The sequence below is a fragment of the Aulostomus chinensis genome, chromosome 24 (genome assembly GCF_037954235.1).
Source record: "Aulostomus chinensis isolate RoL2024-O1b breed Wild chromosome 24, RoL_Achi_v1.0, whole genome shotgun sequence".
NCBI classification, from domain to species: domain Eukaryota; kingdom Metazoa; phylum Chordata; class Actinopteri; order Syngnathiformes; family Aulostomidae; genus Aulostomus; species Aulostomus chinensis.
In genome coordinates, this window is record NC_141343.1 from 5,592,501 (window position 1) to 5,614,118 (window position 21,618).

At 49.7% G+C, this 21,618-nt stretch overlaps 1 protein-coding gene across 1 annotated transcript in view; it reads left to right on the forward strand.

The window, feature by feature from the left end:
- Positions 1-18,170, forward strand: part of LOC147238478 (uncharacterized) — a 20,129-nt gene extending 1,959 nt beyond the window's left edge. Inside the window, exons 2-11 of the mRNA XM_086198242.1 lie at positions 6,444-7,669; positions 12,318-12,544; positions 13,777-13,976; positions 14,053-14,201; positions 14,344-14,447; positions 15,960-16,020; positions 16,945-17,033; positions 17,187-17,309; positions 17,536-17,636; positions 17,741-18,170. Coding sequence (XP_086054368.1) covers positions 6,463-7,669; positions 12,318-12,544; positions 13,777-13,976; positions 14,053-14,201; positions 14,344-14,447; positions 15,960-16,020; positions 16,945-17,033; positions 17,187-17,309; positions 17,536-17,636; positions 17,741-18,170 — 2,691 coding nt within the window. The 5' untranslated portion in view covers positions 6,444-6,462. The remainder of the gene's footprint in view (positions 1-6,443; positions 7,670-12,317; positions 12,545-13,776; positions 13,977-14,052; positions 14,202-14,343; positions 14,448-15,959; positions 16,021-16,944; positions 17,034-17,186; positions 17,310-17,535; positions 17,637-17,740) is intronic.
- The last annotated feature ends 3,448 nt before the right edge of the window (positions 18,171-21,618 follow it).

A 21,618-nucleotide genomic window follows, 5' to 3' on the forward strand; every position in this document is an offset into this window, starting at 1 on the left:
TGTAGCTGCTGCAGGTCTCTCTCTAGTCTCCTACGTTCACCTGTAGTTGCTGCAGGTCTCTCTCTAGTCTCCTACGTTCACCTGTAGCTGCTGCAGGTCTCTCTCTTGTCTCCTACGTTCACCTGTAGCTGCTGCAGGTCTCTCTCTAGTCTCCTACGTTCACCTGTAGCTGCTGCAGGTCTCTCTCTAGTCTCCTACGTTCACCTGTAGTTGCTGCAGGTCTCGCTCTTGTCTCCTACGTTCACCTGTAGCTGCTGCAGGTCTCTCTCTAGTCTCCTACGTTCACCTGAAGCTGCTGCAGGTCTCTCTCTAGTCTCCTACGTTCACCTGTAGCTGCTGCAGGTCTCTCTCTAGTCTCCTACGTTCACCTGTAGTTGCTGCAGGTCTCTCTCTTGTCTCCTACGTTCACCTGTAGCTGCTGCAGGTCTCTCTCTAGTCTCCTACGTTCACCTGTAGCTGCTGCAGGTCTCTCTCTAGTCTCCTACGTTCACCTGTAGCTGCTGCAGGTCTCTCTCTAGTCTCCTACGTTCACCTGTAGCTGCTGCAGGTCTCTCTCTAGTCTCCTACGTTCACCTGTAGCTGCTGCAGGTCTCTCTCTAGTCTCCTACGTTCACCTGTAGCTGCTGCAGGTCTCTCTCTAGTCTCCTACGTTCACCTGTAGCTGCTGCAGGTCTCTCTCTAGTCTCGTTATTGTTTTCAACAGCTGTGGACCTGCCTTGAAGGTTTTTTTCATCTCCTTTCTGGTGACTTGTGGCTTGCGGGGTGAGCTGACAACTCTGTTGGAGTGTCTGTCAGCGGTGATTCAGCTTCACCTCACTGGCTGCAGGTTTGTGACTCTTTTCTTGTGTTTTCTGTTTTTATTTATTTTTCAAAGTTTTGTTTTCCTGTCGATGAGCCCTCCCTCATGCAGGGTGACCCTCGCCCTAAATTGTGAACGTCCAGGTTAGTCCACGTTGTTGTTGTACTTGCCTCTGCTGTGTTGTGGTCTTTGTTGTGTTCTGAGATAAGGATGAGGATGGTGGATGGGATGAAGAGCTGCTGCTCACTGGGGTCTGAGTCTAAGTCAGCACATTCGCTCCACCCGTGATCTGCACGCTGCTGCTGGGAGGATGAATTTGAAGTGAGAGCGACGCTCGAAAAATGCATTCTTTGACAAAGTTAGAAAAGAGTTTTTCAATTTCCATATTTCTTCACATTCCCATTTTCTCACAGATTTAACTTCAGGTTTTTCTGTTCATAATCAAGAGCTCAAACTAAATTTTATCGTCTTAATACTGCAGATGGATGAATACACATGAGAGAAATTTCATTTAAGACATCATAATCTACATGAGGTGCGTGAAAATGAAAGAATGAAGTGGAGATTTTCCATTTCCATGTCTTCACACCAAACCCCGCGTCAAAGCTTCATTCGTTCAAAAAGGGCGAGAGGAGAAACACGGCCTTCAGGGAGCTGCTCTGAAATACCGAGCGCTGCCAGGGACGCCGACCTCACCTACCAGACGTCCTTCACCCTCAACACCTGTGAGCGTGAGAGGTTAAAGAAGCTCATTCTGATCATAATGGACGACTGTTGTCAGTTCATTCTTAATAAAATGGTTCTTTGCTGTGGACGAATCCCAGCGTGTTGGGGTGCTGGGGTGTGAGGCCAGGGTGCAGGGTGTGGGTCGGCGGGTCTGACATCAGTGCCGGCGTGTTATCGAGTCAGAGCAGCATCACCGCTGTGGACCCTGGACATGACGCAGCTGACCAGTTCTTGGTCGGTCTGAGGAAGAGAGGACAAGCGTGCTACGTCAAACATGCAGTTCACGCAGGAATTACACGCGTGAACTTGAGCAGACATCAACACGAACCGAGATGAAGCCCATTTCATAACTGACAGACTTCCTCTCCCCCATTGTTCCACTGTCTTCCAAGTAAAAATATGATATTTCTGAGTCATTTGCATTTTATCTGCAAATGTTTGCAAAAACTCCTTCAAGGAAAGTTCGACTCATTTGAGGAGTCATTTCATGCTCATGTTTGCTTTGAAACGGTGGAGTCTAAATAATCACGTGAAGCTCATTGGAGCTCTGAGAGAGTCATCATGGACGGTGGAGGCACGGCTCCGCTCCACGAACACGCCGTCAGGGTCATCGTCCCCCTCCCGACTCTTCCAGTCCTGATTCACGTTTTTGGTGTCGCGTGTTTCACATTGTTATTTTTTGCGGTTCAATTTCTGTCTCTTCCATTCAGTTATTCAGTCTTCCACCGTCGCGCCTCTTCTCAGGAAGACACATGCAGGAGCAGAAGGCAGACGCCGTCGTTCAGAGGAGAAATCCTCGCGACAAAGAAGTCCAGAAGGTTCTTCTCTTTTATTGGCTCCGTTCGGTCGCCTCCTCCACAGGTTTTTGGGTTAAAAGTAAAGAAGCGACTCCCTCGTTAGATCTTCTTCCATCCGCTCACATTCGGCTGATTTCTCAGTTTCTGGCACCCAAACACAGCCCACGCTCGAGATTCACAGTCATGACTTGAGTTTTCATTTTTGATCGAACCAAGAAAGTTTGAAAAAAACAAACAAAAAAAAACCTAAAACCTTTTACAATTTACAGTAAATTCTTCCTTTTGTTCATCGCATCATGAAAAGTGGTTTTAATGTCCGGTTGTTGTTTTTTTTTTTACATGAAATAAAAATGAATTCAAATTAAAGGCATCGATAAAATGCATAAATACATTTTTTAAATGTTTCCCCAATGAGTGAGATTATCATGTTATTGTAATTATCGTATAATTGGATTATAATAAGAATGATGACTCAGGTCTCTGTGACGGCGGCCACTTTGCTTCAGTGTCACGAACTCTTGGTTCTGACCCACAGAACTTTAGAGTCCAGCATCAGCAGCGATCATGGTTTTATATTCATGCCTGAAAATGTTATTGTAGCCGGAGCCCTGAGTGAGTGTGTGTGTGTGTGTGTGTGTGTGTGTGTGTGTGTGTGTGTGTGTGTGTGTGTGTGTGTGTGAGAAGTGTCTCATGTAAAATTTCCCTTCAAGCTGAGCTGACTTCTATAATTTTATTTATCAGATTTAATCATATCATGAATCTATCAGTGAAAACGAGGTCAGGTGGAAGTCGTGCAGGTGAGGATGAGTGCTGATTATCGTGCATGTTCATACTCAGGTTCCCTGCTACGAGGAGCCATGGCGCCGTAGCAGTGACCTCAGCATGAACATCCTCACCTGCACTGTCTCACGTGTGGAAGGAAAGATCAGCAACATGGAACCTGAGAAAAGAGGAGTTCTTCTGCAGGCTCAAAAATCCTAATCACTGCAGGTGGAAGTGGCTGAGCCTTCAACGCCGCGGCTGATGGCGTGCAGGAACGTCCTCCTGGTTCAGTGGTTACGTTCGTCCTGCTAAATGTTTGCTTCATCCTACCTGGGATTACAAGACACTGCAAACATTTCAGACACGCCTCCCTTCCAGCACTGCATGTACGCAGTGCCACACGTCAGATGTGGACACGGAGCTGGGCTGATGGAGCAGGTGTGTGTGTGTGTGTGTGTGTGTGTGTGTCTATTGGAGATGTTTCCTGGTAGAAACACCGATCTCATCAGGACCTCTAGTCCTCATGGGGACTGAGGAGGACCTGATGCAGCACCACCTCGTTTCTCCGGTTAAAGGTGGAGTGAAAGGTGGAATGGAGCAGAGATGGGAGTAAGTCACATGTGTGCAAGTCCCAAGTCTTAACCCTCAAGTCTCGAGTCATTTTCGTGAGTGTGGAGTCAAGTCATAGCTTTGGTCAAGTTACTTTAAATAAGCTGGAAGACAAACGTCTGAGTGCTGAACTTTTATTGGCAACAAATATTTCAATATGTGGCAAAAAACATTGCATTAAATCGTGAACGTGACATAAAACAGTGGAATCAGGCCTTGTGTGCGTGTGTGTGTGTGTGTGTGCGTGTGTGTGTGTGTGTGTGTGTGTGTGTGAGAGAGAGTGAGATGGGACGTTGGCCAACGTCAGGTTCAAAGAATCAACGTGCGAGTTCTTGCGTTACTTCTCCTGGTGCAGCCTGAAATGCTGCATGAAGCCGACGTGGTGCTGGAGGCGTCTGAAATGTTGGCACTGCAGAGCTGCCAACAACTCCTCTGTCTTTGTTTGTGTCCAACTTTCTTTGAAGCCAAATGTTATAATCTGGGAACTGCGGCGCCTGCTGCGCCTCCCATCCAGCAGAACGCCACTCCGGCCACGACAACCTCTGGCTAGATGACAGGGCGCCAGGTCAGCCCACGTGCAACCCGTTTGAAAAAATTAGTAATTCACGTATTAACCAAGAAGACAACGACATGTCAAGTCTCAAGTCATGATCAGCAAGTCAAAGTCAAGCCAAGACGATGACTTAGATGATGACTTAGGTCTGACTCAAGTCTAGCCACTTGACTCGAGTCCCCCGTGTCTGGAATGGAGGTTTGGTTCAGGTTCAGGTTCAGGATCAGGATCAGGATAATGGTTCGGGTGCTCACATGAATGAAAGTCAATGGAATGTCCTAATAAAGATAGCTGTGTGTGTGTGTGTGTGTGTGTGTGTGTGTGTGTGTGTGTGTCGGGGGGTAGGTGGGGCTGCAGCGTGTTGTGAGGGTTCCCTGAGCCTCGCCGCTCGCTGCCGTTTTCCTTCTTGTTTCATTCTATCGCACTTCCTGTCAGCTGACTCAGCCAGAGAACCTTGATCTGGTAAACATCGTCGTTAGTGCCTCACACACACAAACATGCAGTGAACACACACACAACCTTTATCACACCTTCAAAAACCCTACAAAGGTCACACAAAGTCTAAATGTGTGTTAATACTGTGAAACGCTGATAAAGTACATGTACAGCAAGCATAGATTATGAAGTTCCCAACCACTCAGCAGCAAGGAACAGCAAACAGAGAGAAGAAAGACCCAAAAGAAGGGTGGATGCTTGTGAGAAAGAACTAAAATAGGAGAGAGGGAGAGAGAGAGAAAGAGAGGGCAAGCAAAAAACGGAAAGAGTGAGATAGATGGGGGGCAGAGAGATAAAGATAGCTGAAATGAGGGAGATCCGTCACCAGTTGTTTCCTCAGGATGTGGTTACCACGACGACAAAAAGACAGCGAGGCAACATCACTACGTGCCGGTCCCCTCAGACACCTGCAAGAGTGTGAAAGTCAGTGTGTGTGTGCGTGTGTGTGTGCTCAAATGACAGAGTGAGACAGTGATAGGAAGTTCCGTGTGAGAGGCTAAAAAAATCTGAAAGGACAAAATAATCAAATGAATAAAAAAGGCAGAGAGGAAGATTAGCAGAATCAGGGGAAGAACCAGAACCCAAAAACATGAACGGAAGATGAACTTATGTGAGAAGGAAATTCAGAACCGGAGGCTGTTATCAAAAACCGACCTCAAAACGTATGTAGCGTATTTGTCTCTTCATCTGCGTTTCCTTGGTCGGTTCTCTGTCTGACTCACTCAGCGTCCTCTCGACAGCACGATGTGGTTTCCACACAGAAACTCAGAACAAAGATGAAATGTTCATGTCTGAGCTGAGCTTCACGTCTAAGCGGCTAACAAACACGTCGATGAAATAACTCTTGAAGAAACTGCACTGATCTTAAACAACGTAGCGTCACGTGCTAGCAAATCCCCTTCCCCTCAGCCTGCTGTCCTCTCCTGCAGCAGCTGTCGTCCGTTCTTCTGAAAAAGTCTTCTGACTGAGTTGCTGACATTTTAATCTCAACTGCCTGTCACCAGGCAGACGCCGCTCGTCCAGGAAGATGCTAACAACTGCTAACGAGTGTCTTATTGGAGTCAAGCATTGAGACGAGCTGCATGTTTAGGATGCACATGTAGCATCTTGACAAGACCGTCAGGTTTGCCATCGTAGCTCCTGGTCTTTCTTAGAAATGGAGACTTGCACGGATGATTTTGGGCGCACTCAGGAATTCTCAGCGATCTGACAACGAGCTTCTTTAGAAGATATCTGTCTTTTCATTTCCTTTTTTCATCTCTCTGTCTGTGTCCTGAAGGAAGTGAGGCGGTTCAGGTAGGAAACCTCGCTCCGTGTGCTGCTGCTTCTTGCTAGCCCTCCTGCTGCTCGAGCTCACGTGAGAGCAGGACTGTTGTCAGGTTAAAGTCATTTGTAAAAATGTCATGATGACTTGAAACCCAGTATTTAGCCTGATAGCGAGATCCTTCCTCCTGCCTGCTAACAGAGAAGCTGCTTTTGCTGCAGCGTGTATTTGGAGAGGCTGGAGTGCAACTGCACCTGGACACAGAAGTACATGCAACGGTTGTTGGCGCCATTTTTTTTTTTTAGCACGCTACTTTTCCCCAAGTTGGACATAAATTCAGAAATTCACAATATGTCTGACCAGGAAGAAGAACTGGCGCGAATGTTTGGTTTTGTTTTGCTGATTCTCGCTAAGGTTGTTTCTGTCTTTCTCCTCCAGCTGAACTTAGCGAGCCATCATGGAGGACCACTCATCCACCCACTCCTTCGCCAGCCTCCATCAGCACCATCACCCATCCCTCCACCTGCGCAGCCTCCAGAGCCCTGACGTGGGTCACCCATCCTCCCTGCAGCAGTACCAAGATCCAAGGGAGGAATCCGGCAGCTCCTCTGGAGGAACAAGAGGGAACAACACAGGCTTCCTGAACACCAGGGGACGCTGTCTGGATGGAGGCCACCTTGATGGAGAAATCGAGCTCGACTGCCATTTTTCTGACACGTGGTATGAATGTGTCAAAAAAGAGGAAGTCTGGGATGACGGGGAGAGTCGGGAAAGCGCTGCCGATGACATTTATGGCCAAGTCGGTAGTTACAGCAGCACAAATGCTGTTTTTTATGCCCGGGACTGTGACAGAGCGAACTACAGGAGCTATTCCTCCGTGAATGGCGCCGCCAGCGAGGCCAGCCACCAAACTCAGCCAACCCCCTCCTGTGACAGCACTGCAGCCAGCAGCAGAGACCGTTACCGGTCCTGCAGTGACTCCAGCGAGGATCGGCTGCGGTCGGCGAAGGGCGAGCCGGGTCCCCGGGTCCAGTTCTCTCCTGTTAGAGAGGGTTGGAGGGGAGGGACCCTGGTGGAGAGCTCACCCCTCAGCATCAACTGTGGAACTTACACTCAGAAACTGGACTCCTTCTCTGAAGCGTTCCTCTCTCAGCGCAAGAGAGGATTCCCGTTGCTTCCCAGCAGGGATTCTGCTGGACAGATCTGGGAATTCGGGGTGGGGAAAGGAGAAAATCTTGGATCTGTCCAGTCGAGGCGCAGCTGTGTTTTTGATGCGGACACCCACCTGCCTCCATCCTCCGCCTCACCCACTCACCCGTCTCCCCCCACATCTTCTCACATCATGTCGTCAGTTCTCAGCCCTCCTCCCACACCTTTACCTTCCACTTCTCACTCTCCATCCAAGATGGACTCTCCCAGGGCCTTCGGGGGGACAGCCTATTCCGCCTCACAGGGTCCGGAGTCAATTAAGTTTTTTGCTTCCCATCTCCAGCCTCTGCCATCCGTCCACTCCTCCAGGGCGATGTGGAATTTTCCTCTGCAGTCACATGACTTCCTGCAGTCGTCAGATGACCCCGGCAGCATGGAGGCCAACCTGAGTTCCTCCCATGAGGCGGGCTACTGCGGCGTCACGGCTACGTCCCCGTACGCGCCAGGACATGGAGGTGAGACAGTGAGACTGGAAGACCAGAGCCAGCAGGAACCACGTCACTGTGAGGCCCGTGGGTTTTTGTGGGGGTGCTCGCAGAATTTCCCTTCATACGCAAATGATATTTTCACTTTTCACAAGTCAGAGACAGTCACACTATCATGAATAGGATGTCAAACCTGTACGAGTGTGTGCGTGTGTGTGTGTGAGTGTGTGTGAGTGTGCGTGTGTGAGTGTGTGTGTGTGTGTGAGTGTGAGTGTGTGTGAGTGTGTGTGTGAGTTTTCTTGTTCTTGCTACATATTGAGGACTAGAAAATATATTTAATCAACAGGAGGAACTTTTTTGGGAAGTGAGGACATTTCAGACGGTCCTCGCTTCCTTGAAGGGCTGTTGGAATGTCAAAACTTGGTTTTAGGGTCAGGGTCAGGGTCAGGGTCAGGGGTGAGAACCAGGGAAGATGCAGTACTGGAGTCGTCCGACGGGCACTGGCTCTCAGGAGTTATACATCGAACTTGATGTTTAAATACTGATTCAGTTTAAAAAGCCTTGTGAAAACTGAATTAAAATGACATTTAAAATTGAATTGAAACGACAGCATAGATTGGGTCAAAGGTCACGACTCAGTGGGAATTCATTTTTAACGCAGTTCTCCGGCCTCCCAGGGACTCTGAACTTTCATCCAAGGTGGCCTTTCCCAAATAAAAATCACTGTACCACCCAATATTGAATCAATGAATAAATAAATGCTGATTGAATAAATATTTCAAATTAAAAACAGGAATTCCCCTTTTTAATTATTGAAAAATAAAATATTACGGCCCGGTTTTGAAATAGGATTTATTAAAAAGGCAACCTAGAAGAGGTTAACCTCCCTAACAATTAAATAAATATGAATAAAAAGAAACGTAGTGAAGCCCCCAGAGTACAGAGGATTCATGAAAAATCATACTGCAAATTTAAAATGCATCAGAACACCACCTCAATGAAGGCAGAATGAAATCAAATAATCTATAACCACATTTGTGCAGTTAGGATCAAACTGAATGAGTAATCATGCAATAAAAACACTGAAAAAAGTGTCACACAGTTCATAAACATGTAAAAAAGATAAATAAATACAATTCATAAAATCCTACATTCAAGGGGGATAAACTGCATTTGATAAGTGAAGTAAATAAAAAGTATTTTAAGAAAAATATACAAAAATATATCATGTCACATCTCTCTCGGTCCTCCGAGTGCAGCGCCGGTGTCCGGAGCAAACCTGTGGAGGCCCTGGGAGGCGGGGAGGATGACTTTTCTCGTGACCTCATCGTAACCTCACCCTGACGGGATTTGCAAACGGAAGTGGACTCACCAGTCGCAATTTTCCATGAAGGGTCTTTAGGTTTTAACGGGTGAATCCACTTCCTCTCCGCTCCTCGTCTCTGGCCCAGTACTTTCTGCTTCCCTCATCCAGCGACCTACGTCCAGACACTGAGAAATACTGGTTTTATTTTAAAATTCAGATATTTTAAAATCCCTGTTAAAATTGAATTCAAACTACAGGAAAGATTGGACCCCAGGGTAGGACTGTGGCAGGGGTTTATGTTCAAGTTCTCCAGCCTCCCAGGGTCTCTGAACCGTAACCCTAAGGGTTAGGGTTATCCCTCCATCATCCCTCCATCATCCCTCCATCATCCCTCCATCATCCCTCCATCATCCCTCCATCATCCCTCCATCATCCATCCATCATCCCTCCATCATCCATCCATCCATCATCCCTCCATCATCCCTCCATCATCCCTCCATCATCCATCCATCATCCCTCCATCATCCATCCATCATCCCTCCATCATCCCTCCATCATCCATCCATCATCCCTCCATCATCCCTCCATCATCCATCCATCATCCCTCCATCATCCATCCATCATCCCTCCATCATCCCTCCATCATCCATCCATCATCCCTCCATCATCCATCCATCATCCCTCCATCATCCATCCATCCAACATCCATCCAACATCCCTCCATCATCCCTCCATCATCCATCCATCATCCATCCATCATCCAACCACCCATCCATCATCCATCCACCCATCCATCATCCATCTATCATCCATCCATCCATCCACCCATCCATCATCCCTCCATCATCCATCCATCATCCATCCATCCATCATCCATCCATCATCCATCCATCCATCCATCCATCATCCATCTACCATCCATCTACCATCCATCATCCATCCATCCATCCATCATCCATCCATCATCCATCTGCCATCCATCTACCATCCATCATCCATCCATCATCCATCCATCCATCCATCCACCCATCCATCATCCATCCATCCAACATCCATCCATCATCCATCCATCATCCCTCCATCATCCATCCACCCATCCACCCATCCATCATCCATCCACCCATCCATCATCCATCCACCCATCCATCATCCATCCATCATCCATCCATCCACCCATCCATCATCCCTCCATCATCCATCCATCATCCATCCATCCATCCATCCATCCATCCATCATCCATCCATCCATCCATCCATCCATCATCCATCTACCATCCATCTACCATCCATCATCCATCCATCCATCCATCCATCCATCATCCATCCATCCATCCATCCATCCATCATCCATCTACCATCCATCTACCATCCATCATCCATCCATCCACCATCCATCATCCATCTACCATCCATCTACCATCCATCATCCATCCATCCATCCACCCATCCATCCATCCATCCAACATCCATCCATCATCCATCCATCATCCCTCCATCATCCCTCCATCATCCATCCATCATCCATCCATCATCCATCCACCCATCCACCCATCCATCATCCATCCACCCATCCATCATCCATCCATCATCCATCCATCCACCCATCCATCATCCCTCCATCATCCATCCATCATCCATCCATCCATCCATCCATCCATCCATCATCCATCCATCCATCCATCCATCCATCCATCATCCATCCATCCATCCATCCATCATCCATCCATCCATCCATCCATCCATCATCCATCCATCATCCATCTACCATCCATCTACCATCCATCATCCATCCACCATCCATCATCCATCCATCATCCATCCATCCATCCACCCATCCATCATCCATCCATCCATCCATCATCCATCTACCATCCATCATCCATCCATCATCCATCCACCATCCATCATCCATCCATCATCCATCATCCATCCATCCATCCACCCATCCATCATCCATCCATCATCCATCCATCATCCATCCATTATCCATCCATCATCCATCCATCCATCCATCCATCATCCATCCATCCATCCACCCATCCATCATCCATCCATCCAACATCCATCCATCATCCATCCATCTACCCATCTACCCATCCATCCATCCATCCATCCATCCATCATCCATCTACCATCCATCATCCATCCATCATCCATCCATCATCCCTCCATCATCCATCCATCATCCATCCATCCATCATCCATCCATCATCCATCCATCCAACATCCCTCCATCATCCCTCCATCATCCCTCCATCATCCATCCATCCATCCACCCATCCATCATCCATCCATCATCCATCCATCCATCCATCCACCCATCCATCATCCCTCCATCATCCATCCATCCATCCATCCATCCATCATCCATCCATCCATCCATCCATCCATCCATCATCCATCCATCATCCATCTGCCATCCATCTACCATCCATCCATCCATCCATCATCCATCCATCATCCATCTACCATCCATCTACCATCCATCATCCATCCACCATCCATCATCCATCCATCATCCATCCATCCATCCACCCATCCATCATCCATCCATCCATCCATCATCCATCTACCATCCATCATCCATCCATCATCCATCCACCATCCATCATCCATCCATCATCCATCCATCCATCCACCCATCCATCATCCATCCATCATCCATCCATCATCCATCCATTATCCATCCATCATCCATCCATCCATCCATCATCCATCCATCCATCCACCCATCCATCATCCATCCATCCAACATCCATCCATCATCCATCTACCCATCCATCCATCCATCATCCATCATCCACCCATCCTTCCATCTTCCACTTCACATCTTCTATACATAAAAATTATGGACAGAATCGGTGGCACACAGCAGCCCTGGCAGGCTCCAACCCTCACTGTCACACGAGTCGGGGTCAGGGCCAGGCATTCAGTCGAGGTGGTTTGGTTGAGGGCCAGGGGCCAGGCTAACCTCGCTAGGACCCAGCGTCCTCATGGGGACCAACATAGTGTCTGAGTTCCTGGTTAGAGTTTGAGTCAAGGTCTGAACTGAGCTTAGGGCTGGGCTACGCTGTCCACTGCTGTCCACTTGAATGGAAGTCAGTGGAATGTCCTAATAAGGATAGCTGTCCAAACCTTTGTGTGTGTGTGTGTGTGTGTGTGTGTGTGTGTGTGTGTGTTTGTGTGTGCGGTTTTCACTAGAATTTCTATCCTAATAGCAGATTTACTCATTTTTTCCTGTCTGAACTGAAAAAGCTGATCTTTCTGATTCAGTTTTTCATGTCTCACTCTGACTGTCGGACTCTCAAGACCATCGGGTTCCGGGTCGTGACAAAACCACAAGGTTCTTCTGTCTTTGATTTTGTTTTCCAGATTCACATGGCACCTTTCAGTCTCCGGAAACATCCTTTCCCACTTCCTCATCCCTGCCAACATCCAGAGGCGCCAGGCCTGCCATCCCTCCATCCCTCCATCCCACCTGCAATCTTGCCTCTCGTATGTCAGGTTCACGTGCTGAGGCAGCAGAAAATACAGACCCTCATGTGGAGACCCAGAAGGTTTGGGGGGGATCAGCTGGTCTCACCCTGCCACAGCTAAAGGTACCGTTTCTACCAGGTTATGAGCTCAGGTGATGAAACTAGAATTGTCTCTGCATCCTGACAGCCCCTGCACTTTGGTGCTGCTGACTGGAATAAGAAAATGAGCATTCAGACAAAACCACTCGTCCTGCCAGATTCAGGGCTGACCTGGTTGGTCAGGGGTCAGGGGTCAGGGGTCAGGGGTCGGGATGACTGTCATTATCATCAACACACCAATGCTCAGTTTGGTGCAACACAAGAAGCCTGGAGCACCGTGCCTGCTTGTGTTGGGAAGAACCCACCCCCCCCCCCCCACAAACACACACACTCCTACACACATTCCTACACACACACACATACTCTTGCACACACACACACACACACACACACACTCCTACATACACTCCTACACACACACACACTTCTACACACACACACACACACTCCTACACACACTCCTACACACACTCCTACACACACACTCCTAAACACACACATACACTCCTACACACACACACACACGCTCCGACACACACACACTCCTACACACACACACACACACACACACTCCTACACACACTCCTACACACACACACACACACACTCCGACACACACACACACACACTCCTACACACACACACACTCACCCACACACACCTGCACACACACATACACTCCTACACACACTCCTACACACACACACACACACTCCTACACATACTTCTACGCACACACACACACACTCCTACACATACACACACACTCCTACACACACACACATACACACTCCTATACACACACACACAATCCTAAACACACACACACTTCTACACACACTCCTCTACACACACACACTCCTACACACACACACATACACACACTCCTACACACACTCCTACACACACACACACTCCTACACACACACACTCCTACACACACACACACACACACTCCTACACACACATGCACTCTCGGTAGGAGAGCGAGAGGTCAAAGATGGAGGAAAGGTCAATCCCGCGAGTTCTTGCAGATCTAAATACGTGTTGTCTCTTGGAAGTACTTCAAGTGGATTGACAGAATACTTCCTCACCTGTGGGGTGGAGCCCTGAGTCAGGGCTCCTTCCGTCCTGCCTCCAACCACCTTCCTCTGGCTGGTTCTGCTGGACCACGTCTGTGCGTCTCAGTCTGCTTCTGCTGACGGAGGCACGGAGGAACGCAGCAACGGTCTCAAATGTTCCTCCTGTACTCACAGAGGCAGCCCTCCGTCATCTACAAGGGAACTCCTTTTCCCAGCATCCTTCGCTCCAGCCAGGGCGTGAAGCGGGGCCGCTACACTCCCCGCCCCCTCCTGAAACCAATCCGCAGGGGGACAGGGCTCTACGCCTCCCTCTCACACCTTTGTCCCCCAGGGGAGGAGTCTGGGAGTGGGGGAGAGGAGGGCGCTGCATCCCCGTGAGTGAAGCTTTGAACCAACAAGTTCCTCCTTCCTCTCCATCCATTCGATTTTCATCTGATTCTGTGTTTCTAGATGGGTCAATGTGGGCAGTGACTTCCAGGCGGAGCTTCCTCCCTGCTCCGTATGGGGGGAGGGGTCCGAGGGTGAGGAATCACCCGGGGAACAGTTGCTGTGGAAACCATGGGGGGAGCCGGAAGAGAGCGCCAGCCGACAGGAGCAAGGTACAAGCAGAGGAGGTGCCTTGGTCCTGGGCAGAAGTACTGCCTTCAGTTCACTTGAATGTTCAAACTGTGTGTGTGTGTGTGTGTGTGTGTGTGTGTGTGTGTGTGTGTGTGTGTGTGTGTGTGTGTGTGCGCACCCTAGTGGACAAGCTACTGTTGATGTGTAGTTCCAGCTGCCTACCAGGAGGGGGCAGTAACACCGAGCTGGCGCTGCACTGCCTGCATCACTGCCAGGGCAGCACCCTGGTAAAGACACAAGCCTGAAACATTCTGGCTCCCCCCTGAACTCTGAGGTCCCTTCTGCACCCCTCCCTCTCCCTCCCTCATTCCCTCCCTCCCTCTCCCTCCGTCCCTCACTCCCTCCCTCTCCCTCCCTCTCCCTCCCTCCCTCTACCTCCCTCACTCTCTCCCTCTCCCTCTCTCTCCCTCACTCACTCCCTCCCTCCCTCCCTCTCCCTCCCTCCCTCCCTCCTTCCCTCTCCCTCCCTCACTTCCTCTCCCTCCCTCTCCCTCCCTCACTACTTCTCCCTCCCTCTCCCTCCCTCCCTCACTACCTATCCTACCTCACTACCTCTCCCTCCCTCACCCTCCCTCCCTCCCTCTCCTTACCTCCCTCTCCCTCCCTCACTACCTCTCCCTCCCTCTTCCTCCCTCACTACCTCTCCCTCCCTCCCTCACCACCTCTCTCTCCCTCTCCCTCAAAACACTACCTCTCCCTCCCTCCCTCACCACCTCTCTCTCCCTCTCCCTCAAAACACTACCTCTCCCTCCCTCCCTCACCACCGCTCTCTCCCTCTCCCTCAAAACACTACCTCTCCCTCCCTCACTACCTCTCCCTACCTCCCTCCCTCCCTCTCCCTCCTCACTATCTCTCTCTCCCTCTCCCTCCCTCACTACCTCTCCCTCCCTCCCTCTCCTTACCTCCCTCTCCCTCCCTCCCTCCCTCTCCTTCCCTCTCCCTACCTCTCCCTCCTTCCCTCTCCCTCCCTCACTACCTCTCTCTCCCTCTCCCTCCCTCCCTCCCTCTCTCCCTCCCTCTCCTTACCTCCCTCTCCCTCACTCACTACCTCTCCCTTCCTCTCCCTACCTCCCTTACTACCTCTCCCTCCCTCCCTCTCCCTCCCTCACTCCCTCTCCCTCACTCCGTCTCCCCCCTCACTACCTCTCCCTCCCTCTCCTTACCTCCCTCTCCCTCCCTCCCTCCCTCTCCCTCCATCCCTCTCCCTACCTCTCCCTCCTTCCCTCTCCCTCCCTCCCTCTCCCTCCATCCCTCTCCCTACCTCTCCCTCCTTCCCTCTCCCTCCCTCACTACCTCTCTCTCCCTACCTCCCTCCCTCCCTCCCTCTCCTTACCTCCCTCTCCCTCCCTCACTACCTCTCCCTCCCTCTCCCTACCTCCCTTACTACCTCTCCCTCCCTCCCTCTCCCTCCCTCACTCCCTCTCCCCCCTCACTACCTCTCCCTCCCTCTCCCACCTTCCCTCTCCCTCCCTCCCTCCCTCCCTCACTACCTCTCCCTCCCTCCCTCCCTCTCCCTCCCTCTCCCTCTCTCTCCCTCACTCACTCCCTCCACCACCTCTCTCTCCCTCTCCCTCCCTCCCTCCCTCTCCCTCCCTCTCCCTCTCTCTCCCTCACTCACTCCCTCCACCACCTCTCTCTCCCTCTCCCTCCCTCACTACCTCCCCCTCCCTCATTCCCTCTCTTGGTGCCAGTTGCTTCTCTTCAGAATCATTGCATGCCTCGTCTGTCTCCCTCTGCAGGCCACTCTGGAGACACTGCTGCTCACTCAGCCCTTGCCCACAGGAGACTACCGCTACTCCGGTAACCTTTGACCTCTTCACCTCTCTCTTTGAGCCTCACCCTCTCATACCCTGATGTAAATACATTGTTAAAGCGTTTCTGAGTTCCTTCTGTTTGTCCTACAATGACCAGACCAACCTTGAGTGAGGCCTGTTGGTGTCAGCAACTGTCAGATTAAAGAATCAGTAGAAGATGTTCATGCTGTGTTTTGCGTGACAAACCTGAGACCGTGACACCAAAACAAGTCTTCATGTAAAATGTGTTGAAGCTAACACAAAACAGACAGCGGAGGTGTTTCCTGAGGCCAGGATTCACTGTCATATGATAAAATAAACCAAACACACTGAGATTTCATTAAATTCCATCACAGCTGATGAGCAGCGACTCATCAGACAAACTAGTCATGTGTTGCATGTTTGCTGCGAGCGCCCTGACCTACGACTCCGTGCTCAGAGCCACTCCCTCAGTGGTGGTGGAGGTGAGGGAGGGGCAGATTCATCCTGCCAGTCTGGGGGTTCAAACCAACGATGCTTTGAGTGGTGCTGATAAGTGTTTGTTCCATCAGGGCCACCGTAGTTCTGCCAGAGAGGAGCTTCCACCAGAACCCACACAGAGACACTCCCCAACTCACAGAGGCAGCTTTGTCCTCCCTCTCTCCTCCCTCCTCTCATGCCAGGCTCCCTCTCTCCCTCCCTCCCTCCCCCTGAATGTACAACAGGTTCAGAACTCTGGCCTTTCACTGGACTTCCATCTAGCTTTGAGTTGTCATGATCCGCTTCACTCAGGCGCGATCACATGACTGGATCCACCTTCTCCTCCTCCTGTCATCAGTTGTTGTGCGCTTGCTGAGTGTCACTGTAGCAAGCCATGCATGGCAGGCCGGCCCATTGTTGTTGTTGTTTCTTTAGCCCCGCCCCCTCATCACTGGTTTCTCTCTCTATTCAGGTAGCGACTCCTGGACAGAGACTGAAAAGAGTCTCTTTAGTGCAGCTCTGGAGACCTGTGGAAAAGACTTTTCACTGATACACAGAATGGTACTTTGATACTTCATACACTGCAGTTTTACTGATGTTCAGCGCATATTTGCAAGGGGGTACATTCGAAGATGGGAAGTGTTTTCCAGCCTTGTGCACTGATTCCTGCTCCAACATGGAAGCTGTAAATGAACAAGTGTGTGAATGTTGCAGGTGAAGACGAAGACGGTGTGTCAGTGTGTTGAGTTTTACTATCTGAGCAAGAAGCTGCAGGACAAAGATAAAAAACAGAAGGAGGAGGAGAAGCGAGGCAGAGAGCTGGAGCAGCAGAGCAGTGTAAGAAGACTGTCACAGTCTGTTTTTTCCTGTCTTAAGTTCCCGTAGCAGATCTTGGTTGTGACCCCTGGCGGATCCAGTACGACTCTTTGCTGGCGTAGGAGCAAACGTGCACTCTTGTGTACTCTTGTGTAATTAGGTTACTGTACTGCACTTATCCACTTTGGAATGCAGCTCAGCAAGGGTGTCACATCATCCCAACTCACAATTGGTCCCTTCTTAATAGGCGACGCCCCTCTGTCAGCCAGTGGACAGCCAGTTTGGACTGGAGAAGGTGGTTCCTGTGCCCCCATTGGCCACTTTCTTCCCCTGCAAGCTGTGTGGCAAGTGAGTAGTCCAGTCCTGTTCGAGGAAGCGTCTCTGTGCTCGGCTTCAGGCTGAGCAACACATGGTTTAGGTTTTCAGGTCCTCTTTTCTCTCTCCTTCCTCAGGATGTTCTATAAAATCAAGTCTCGCAACGCTCACATGAAGATCCACCGGCAGCCCCAGGAGGACTGGGCCGACAGGAAGCTGCAGCACCAGCTCCTCAGCCAGCGTCTGGCTCTCAGCTGTTCCCCCAACCTGATGGCCCCCCCAGCTCCAGCTCTGGCCTTTCCCCCCTCCAACCACCCTGCAGGCAGCAACAACTGTGCAGACAATGTCCTCAACTCCCTGTGTAACACCATGTCTCCCAGCAGTCTGGTAGCATTTAGCAACATTAGCATTCCCAGCTCCCCTGGTATTGATGTTGGTGACCCAAAGCAAAGAGATGCCAGTGCTGTCGTACCCTTCCACCAGTCTTGGAGCTCATTTGGACTGGAGCCTGCTGGCTTCTACTGCAGCCCAGAGGAGAAGGAAGCTGCAGGGGCCCATGTCGTGTAAGAGCACGCCGGCTGGCACTCAAACTTCCTACATTTGCGACGTTTATCTTGTGAATTGTGTTGCATATTTAAAGTTCTTTGGTATTTGGTTTTTCAATAAATTTTGTGGATTTTGGAGTTCAAAATAACAGGACCTGCATGACCCCTACAATTTTGATCATGTCTGTGCCAGTGTCCTCCTCTCAGCCATAAAGCTAATTCTCCACCTTCACAAAAATCTCACAGTCACATCATCACATACAATCTCAGACACACACACAAACACACACACAAACAATTATACGTTCAATCACACACACCCTTGACGGCGGGTGGAAAGGTTGGATTTAACAGCACAACGGACTAATATTGACATGATGGACCGTCTGGATCCCTGTTGACCGTTGATGGTTTACTGCGGCCAGAGAGATGTTGGGAGCATTTGTGTGTGTGTGTGTGTGTGTGTGTGTGTGTGTGTGTCTCATTCTATCTCTGAAAGGAAGTCAGACGGGCAGCAGAGGGCAGCATGTCGGCCACTTCAGAGACAGACGAAGGAGACCAGACCTCCAGGAGGAGAGTCTGTTTTGTGTTAGCTTCAACATATTTTACATGAAGACGTGTTTTGGTGTCAAGGTCTCACGTTCACCCTTTCTTCACGTAGAAGGCAATGAAATGCAGTCTGAGGAGTTGGAGTCCCCAAGTCACATGACTATTCAGCCTGTGATTGAAACACTTCAGTACATGGTTTCACTCTCAAGGTCAAACTGAATCAACTTCTAGGCTATTCTCACTGTACATCGACTCCAGACCTGAACCCAGGCTAGTTAGCTTAGCACAATGAATGGACGCGGGTGGGAGCTGTTAGCATCACCCAACTCAGGTGCAAGATGTTGTTGTGTCCAGCTGTCGTATTTCAGGACAAACAGACGGAGAGAAGATTCTTACCTCGTCGAGCTCTGGGGAGGATGATGTGCTAGAGCGCCTTTACGGACAGTGACACGGAAGAAGCTATCTGTCGTCTGCTGGCAGCGTGGATGAGAAGGACGGCGTCTGCTAAAGGTTCTACGTAAGAGAAAGCAAAGAAAGGCGGAAGCAGCTGGAGCCGGCGGTGGAAGAAGTCTTATCAGCTGAGTGATTGCCTCAGTGTGTTTCTGATGATGACCTCTTTCACCCACATGAGGTCTTTTCCCTGCTGGAAGAAGGTTTTCAGACTAACAGTCAGTCTAAACACTGCGCTACAGGTCCTGGGGTGAAAGGTCAGTTGTCCACTTAAGACTGACTCCCCTCCAGCAGACCCACGGCAGACTGAACGCGGCGGAGCGACTGAAGCCCGTCTAAATTCTTGCAGGCGGGCTGAGTGTGGCCTAGCTACGGCAGCCATGGTGATGTAACACTCTGGCATGCTGCGGCGGGTCTGAGGGGTTCTCTGCTTCTAAACTAGACCGGTGCGAACCACAGCCTCTCGAGAACACCGCAGGACAGGCAGGCAGACGGGGAACATGGGCGTGTGAGGTGAAGAACGCTCCGAGCAAGTTTTAGGTGATATGGAGGGATGTGGAACCTTCATGGGACTGCAGCCACATGTTCAGTCATCGTGTCTGGTTGTTCTAAACCATTCCGAGCACATCGACGTGCTCTCGTCTGGTGATGCGTGATGAGGACTTTTACCAGAATTCTTCTCAAAGGTGGAAAAACTCCTACAAACCCTCTGTCACGCTTTGTTAAACGGGGACAGAGTGATGCAGGAGTTCTGTCTCTCCAGGAATCGGATCAGAGCCTTGCAGTGCAGGGAGTCTGGTTGGGACACTAAGCATTACAAGAACATCAGCCGGAAGGTTCCTGCAACTCTCTGATGGAACAGTTGGAGACACACATGGAGGTGACAAACATGTCGATCCACAGAATGTTGGAAGGGACAGGAGACGATGAGAACATGAATCAACCCTTCGATTCAAAGTTTTCCTTCACAAGCCGTTCCATGTTTGAAACTCCTGCTCATACATGATTGACTGGCTGATGCCCTCCATCAGGCGTTGACACAGACTCCGTTATCTGCCACCGATAAGAGAACAAACAATGTGGAGAAACAAACACAGAGACCTGTGTTGAGTCATGCCTTTCTATGTCTGTGAGGACAGACTGGTTTGAAAGCATTGACATGTGGAGTCAGTGCTGGTATCAGGTTTAGGTTAGGACAGGGTTAACTCTAACCAGTTGTCCGGGTTCTGTGAGCGACTGTGTGTGACCTGTAAATGTGGACGGGTCTGGAAACTCCAGCAAATGACTGATGACAAGAGGAATGTACTGATCGCTTGGGAGTTGAGATGAAAGTGTCACCTCTTCATTTTTCTGATTTACCTGCTGGTTATTGTTCAAATATCACATTCATGGGAGTATTTACCCTCAAAAGTAGGACAAGGACAGAATTTACACCACCGCTTAACTAAAGAGTGCACTGCTTTTCAATGATCCGTCTCTGTTTTGTGGTTCTGGACACAACAGGAGACCCGTCTATTGTTGGCTGCACAAAGAGAACCTTCTCCCGTCTGTAACCAGACCCGTTCCCCCTCAGCAGCGTCTTCTTTCACTCTACGCTCTACACGTCACCTGCTCTTTCTTCTGATACATGAACAAATGAATATGGATGACCATCCCAGCACTGCCCCGACCATGTTGCTCCTGATGACTTCTCCTGCGTCACGTTTTTCTTCTGTCCTGGTGCACTGATGTTAAATGCAGGATGTTTTTGTGTCTTTTATCATTCGCAGCATGACTGCTAATTGGAGTTCTTTCCACCACTTGTGAGGACATACGCAGGTTTTCTAGTGGTGGCAGAAGTATGTAGTTCCTTTACTTATTTACGAGTCGAAATACACACAAAATAGTACTCTGGTGAAAGTAAAAATATTCAGGTCAACTGTTCTTTCAGTAAAAAGTATTTGATATTGCTTTTACTTCCTAGTATCCACTCGGAGCTGTGTATTCTGGCGCTGGAGTCTTCAGCGCTCCAACCACTGGCGTCTGAAGGTCAAGGTGCGAACACACAGACACCTCCTTGCCCTCAAGTTTTGTTTTTTTTTTAAACTCTTTATTGAGTAAAATGCAAGTACAAACATACAAGGTACATACAAATCAAGGTTATGTCCTTTGTAAATCACAGGTTGAGCAAGGAAAGGAATACATAACTGAAAGCAAAATGAAGAAAATAAAATTAACAATCCTTGCCCTCAAGTGCAGTACAATTACGGTCCATCACCACAAGCGAGACGTGTAGTTTGGCGCTGATGGGCCTCCATAGTTGTAGTGGTCATGGCTTTGGATTGTCACATGACACACATGACACAATAATACAAAGTAATTGGTCTGTTTAACCTCCAGCTCTTTAAACCGGTCCCGCGTGCTCATGTCCTCTCTTGTGATTGGTCGAGGGTAGAGGGGGCGTGGTTGGTTACGTCACGTCACAGCGAGGG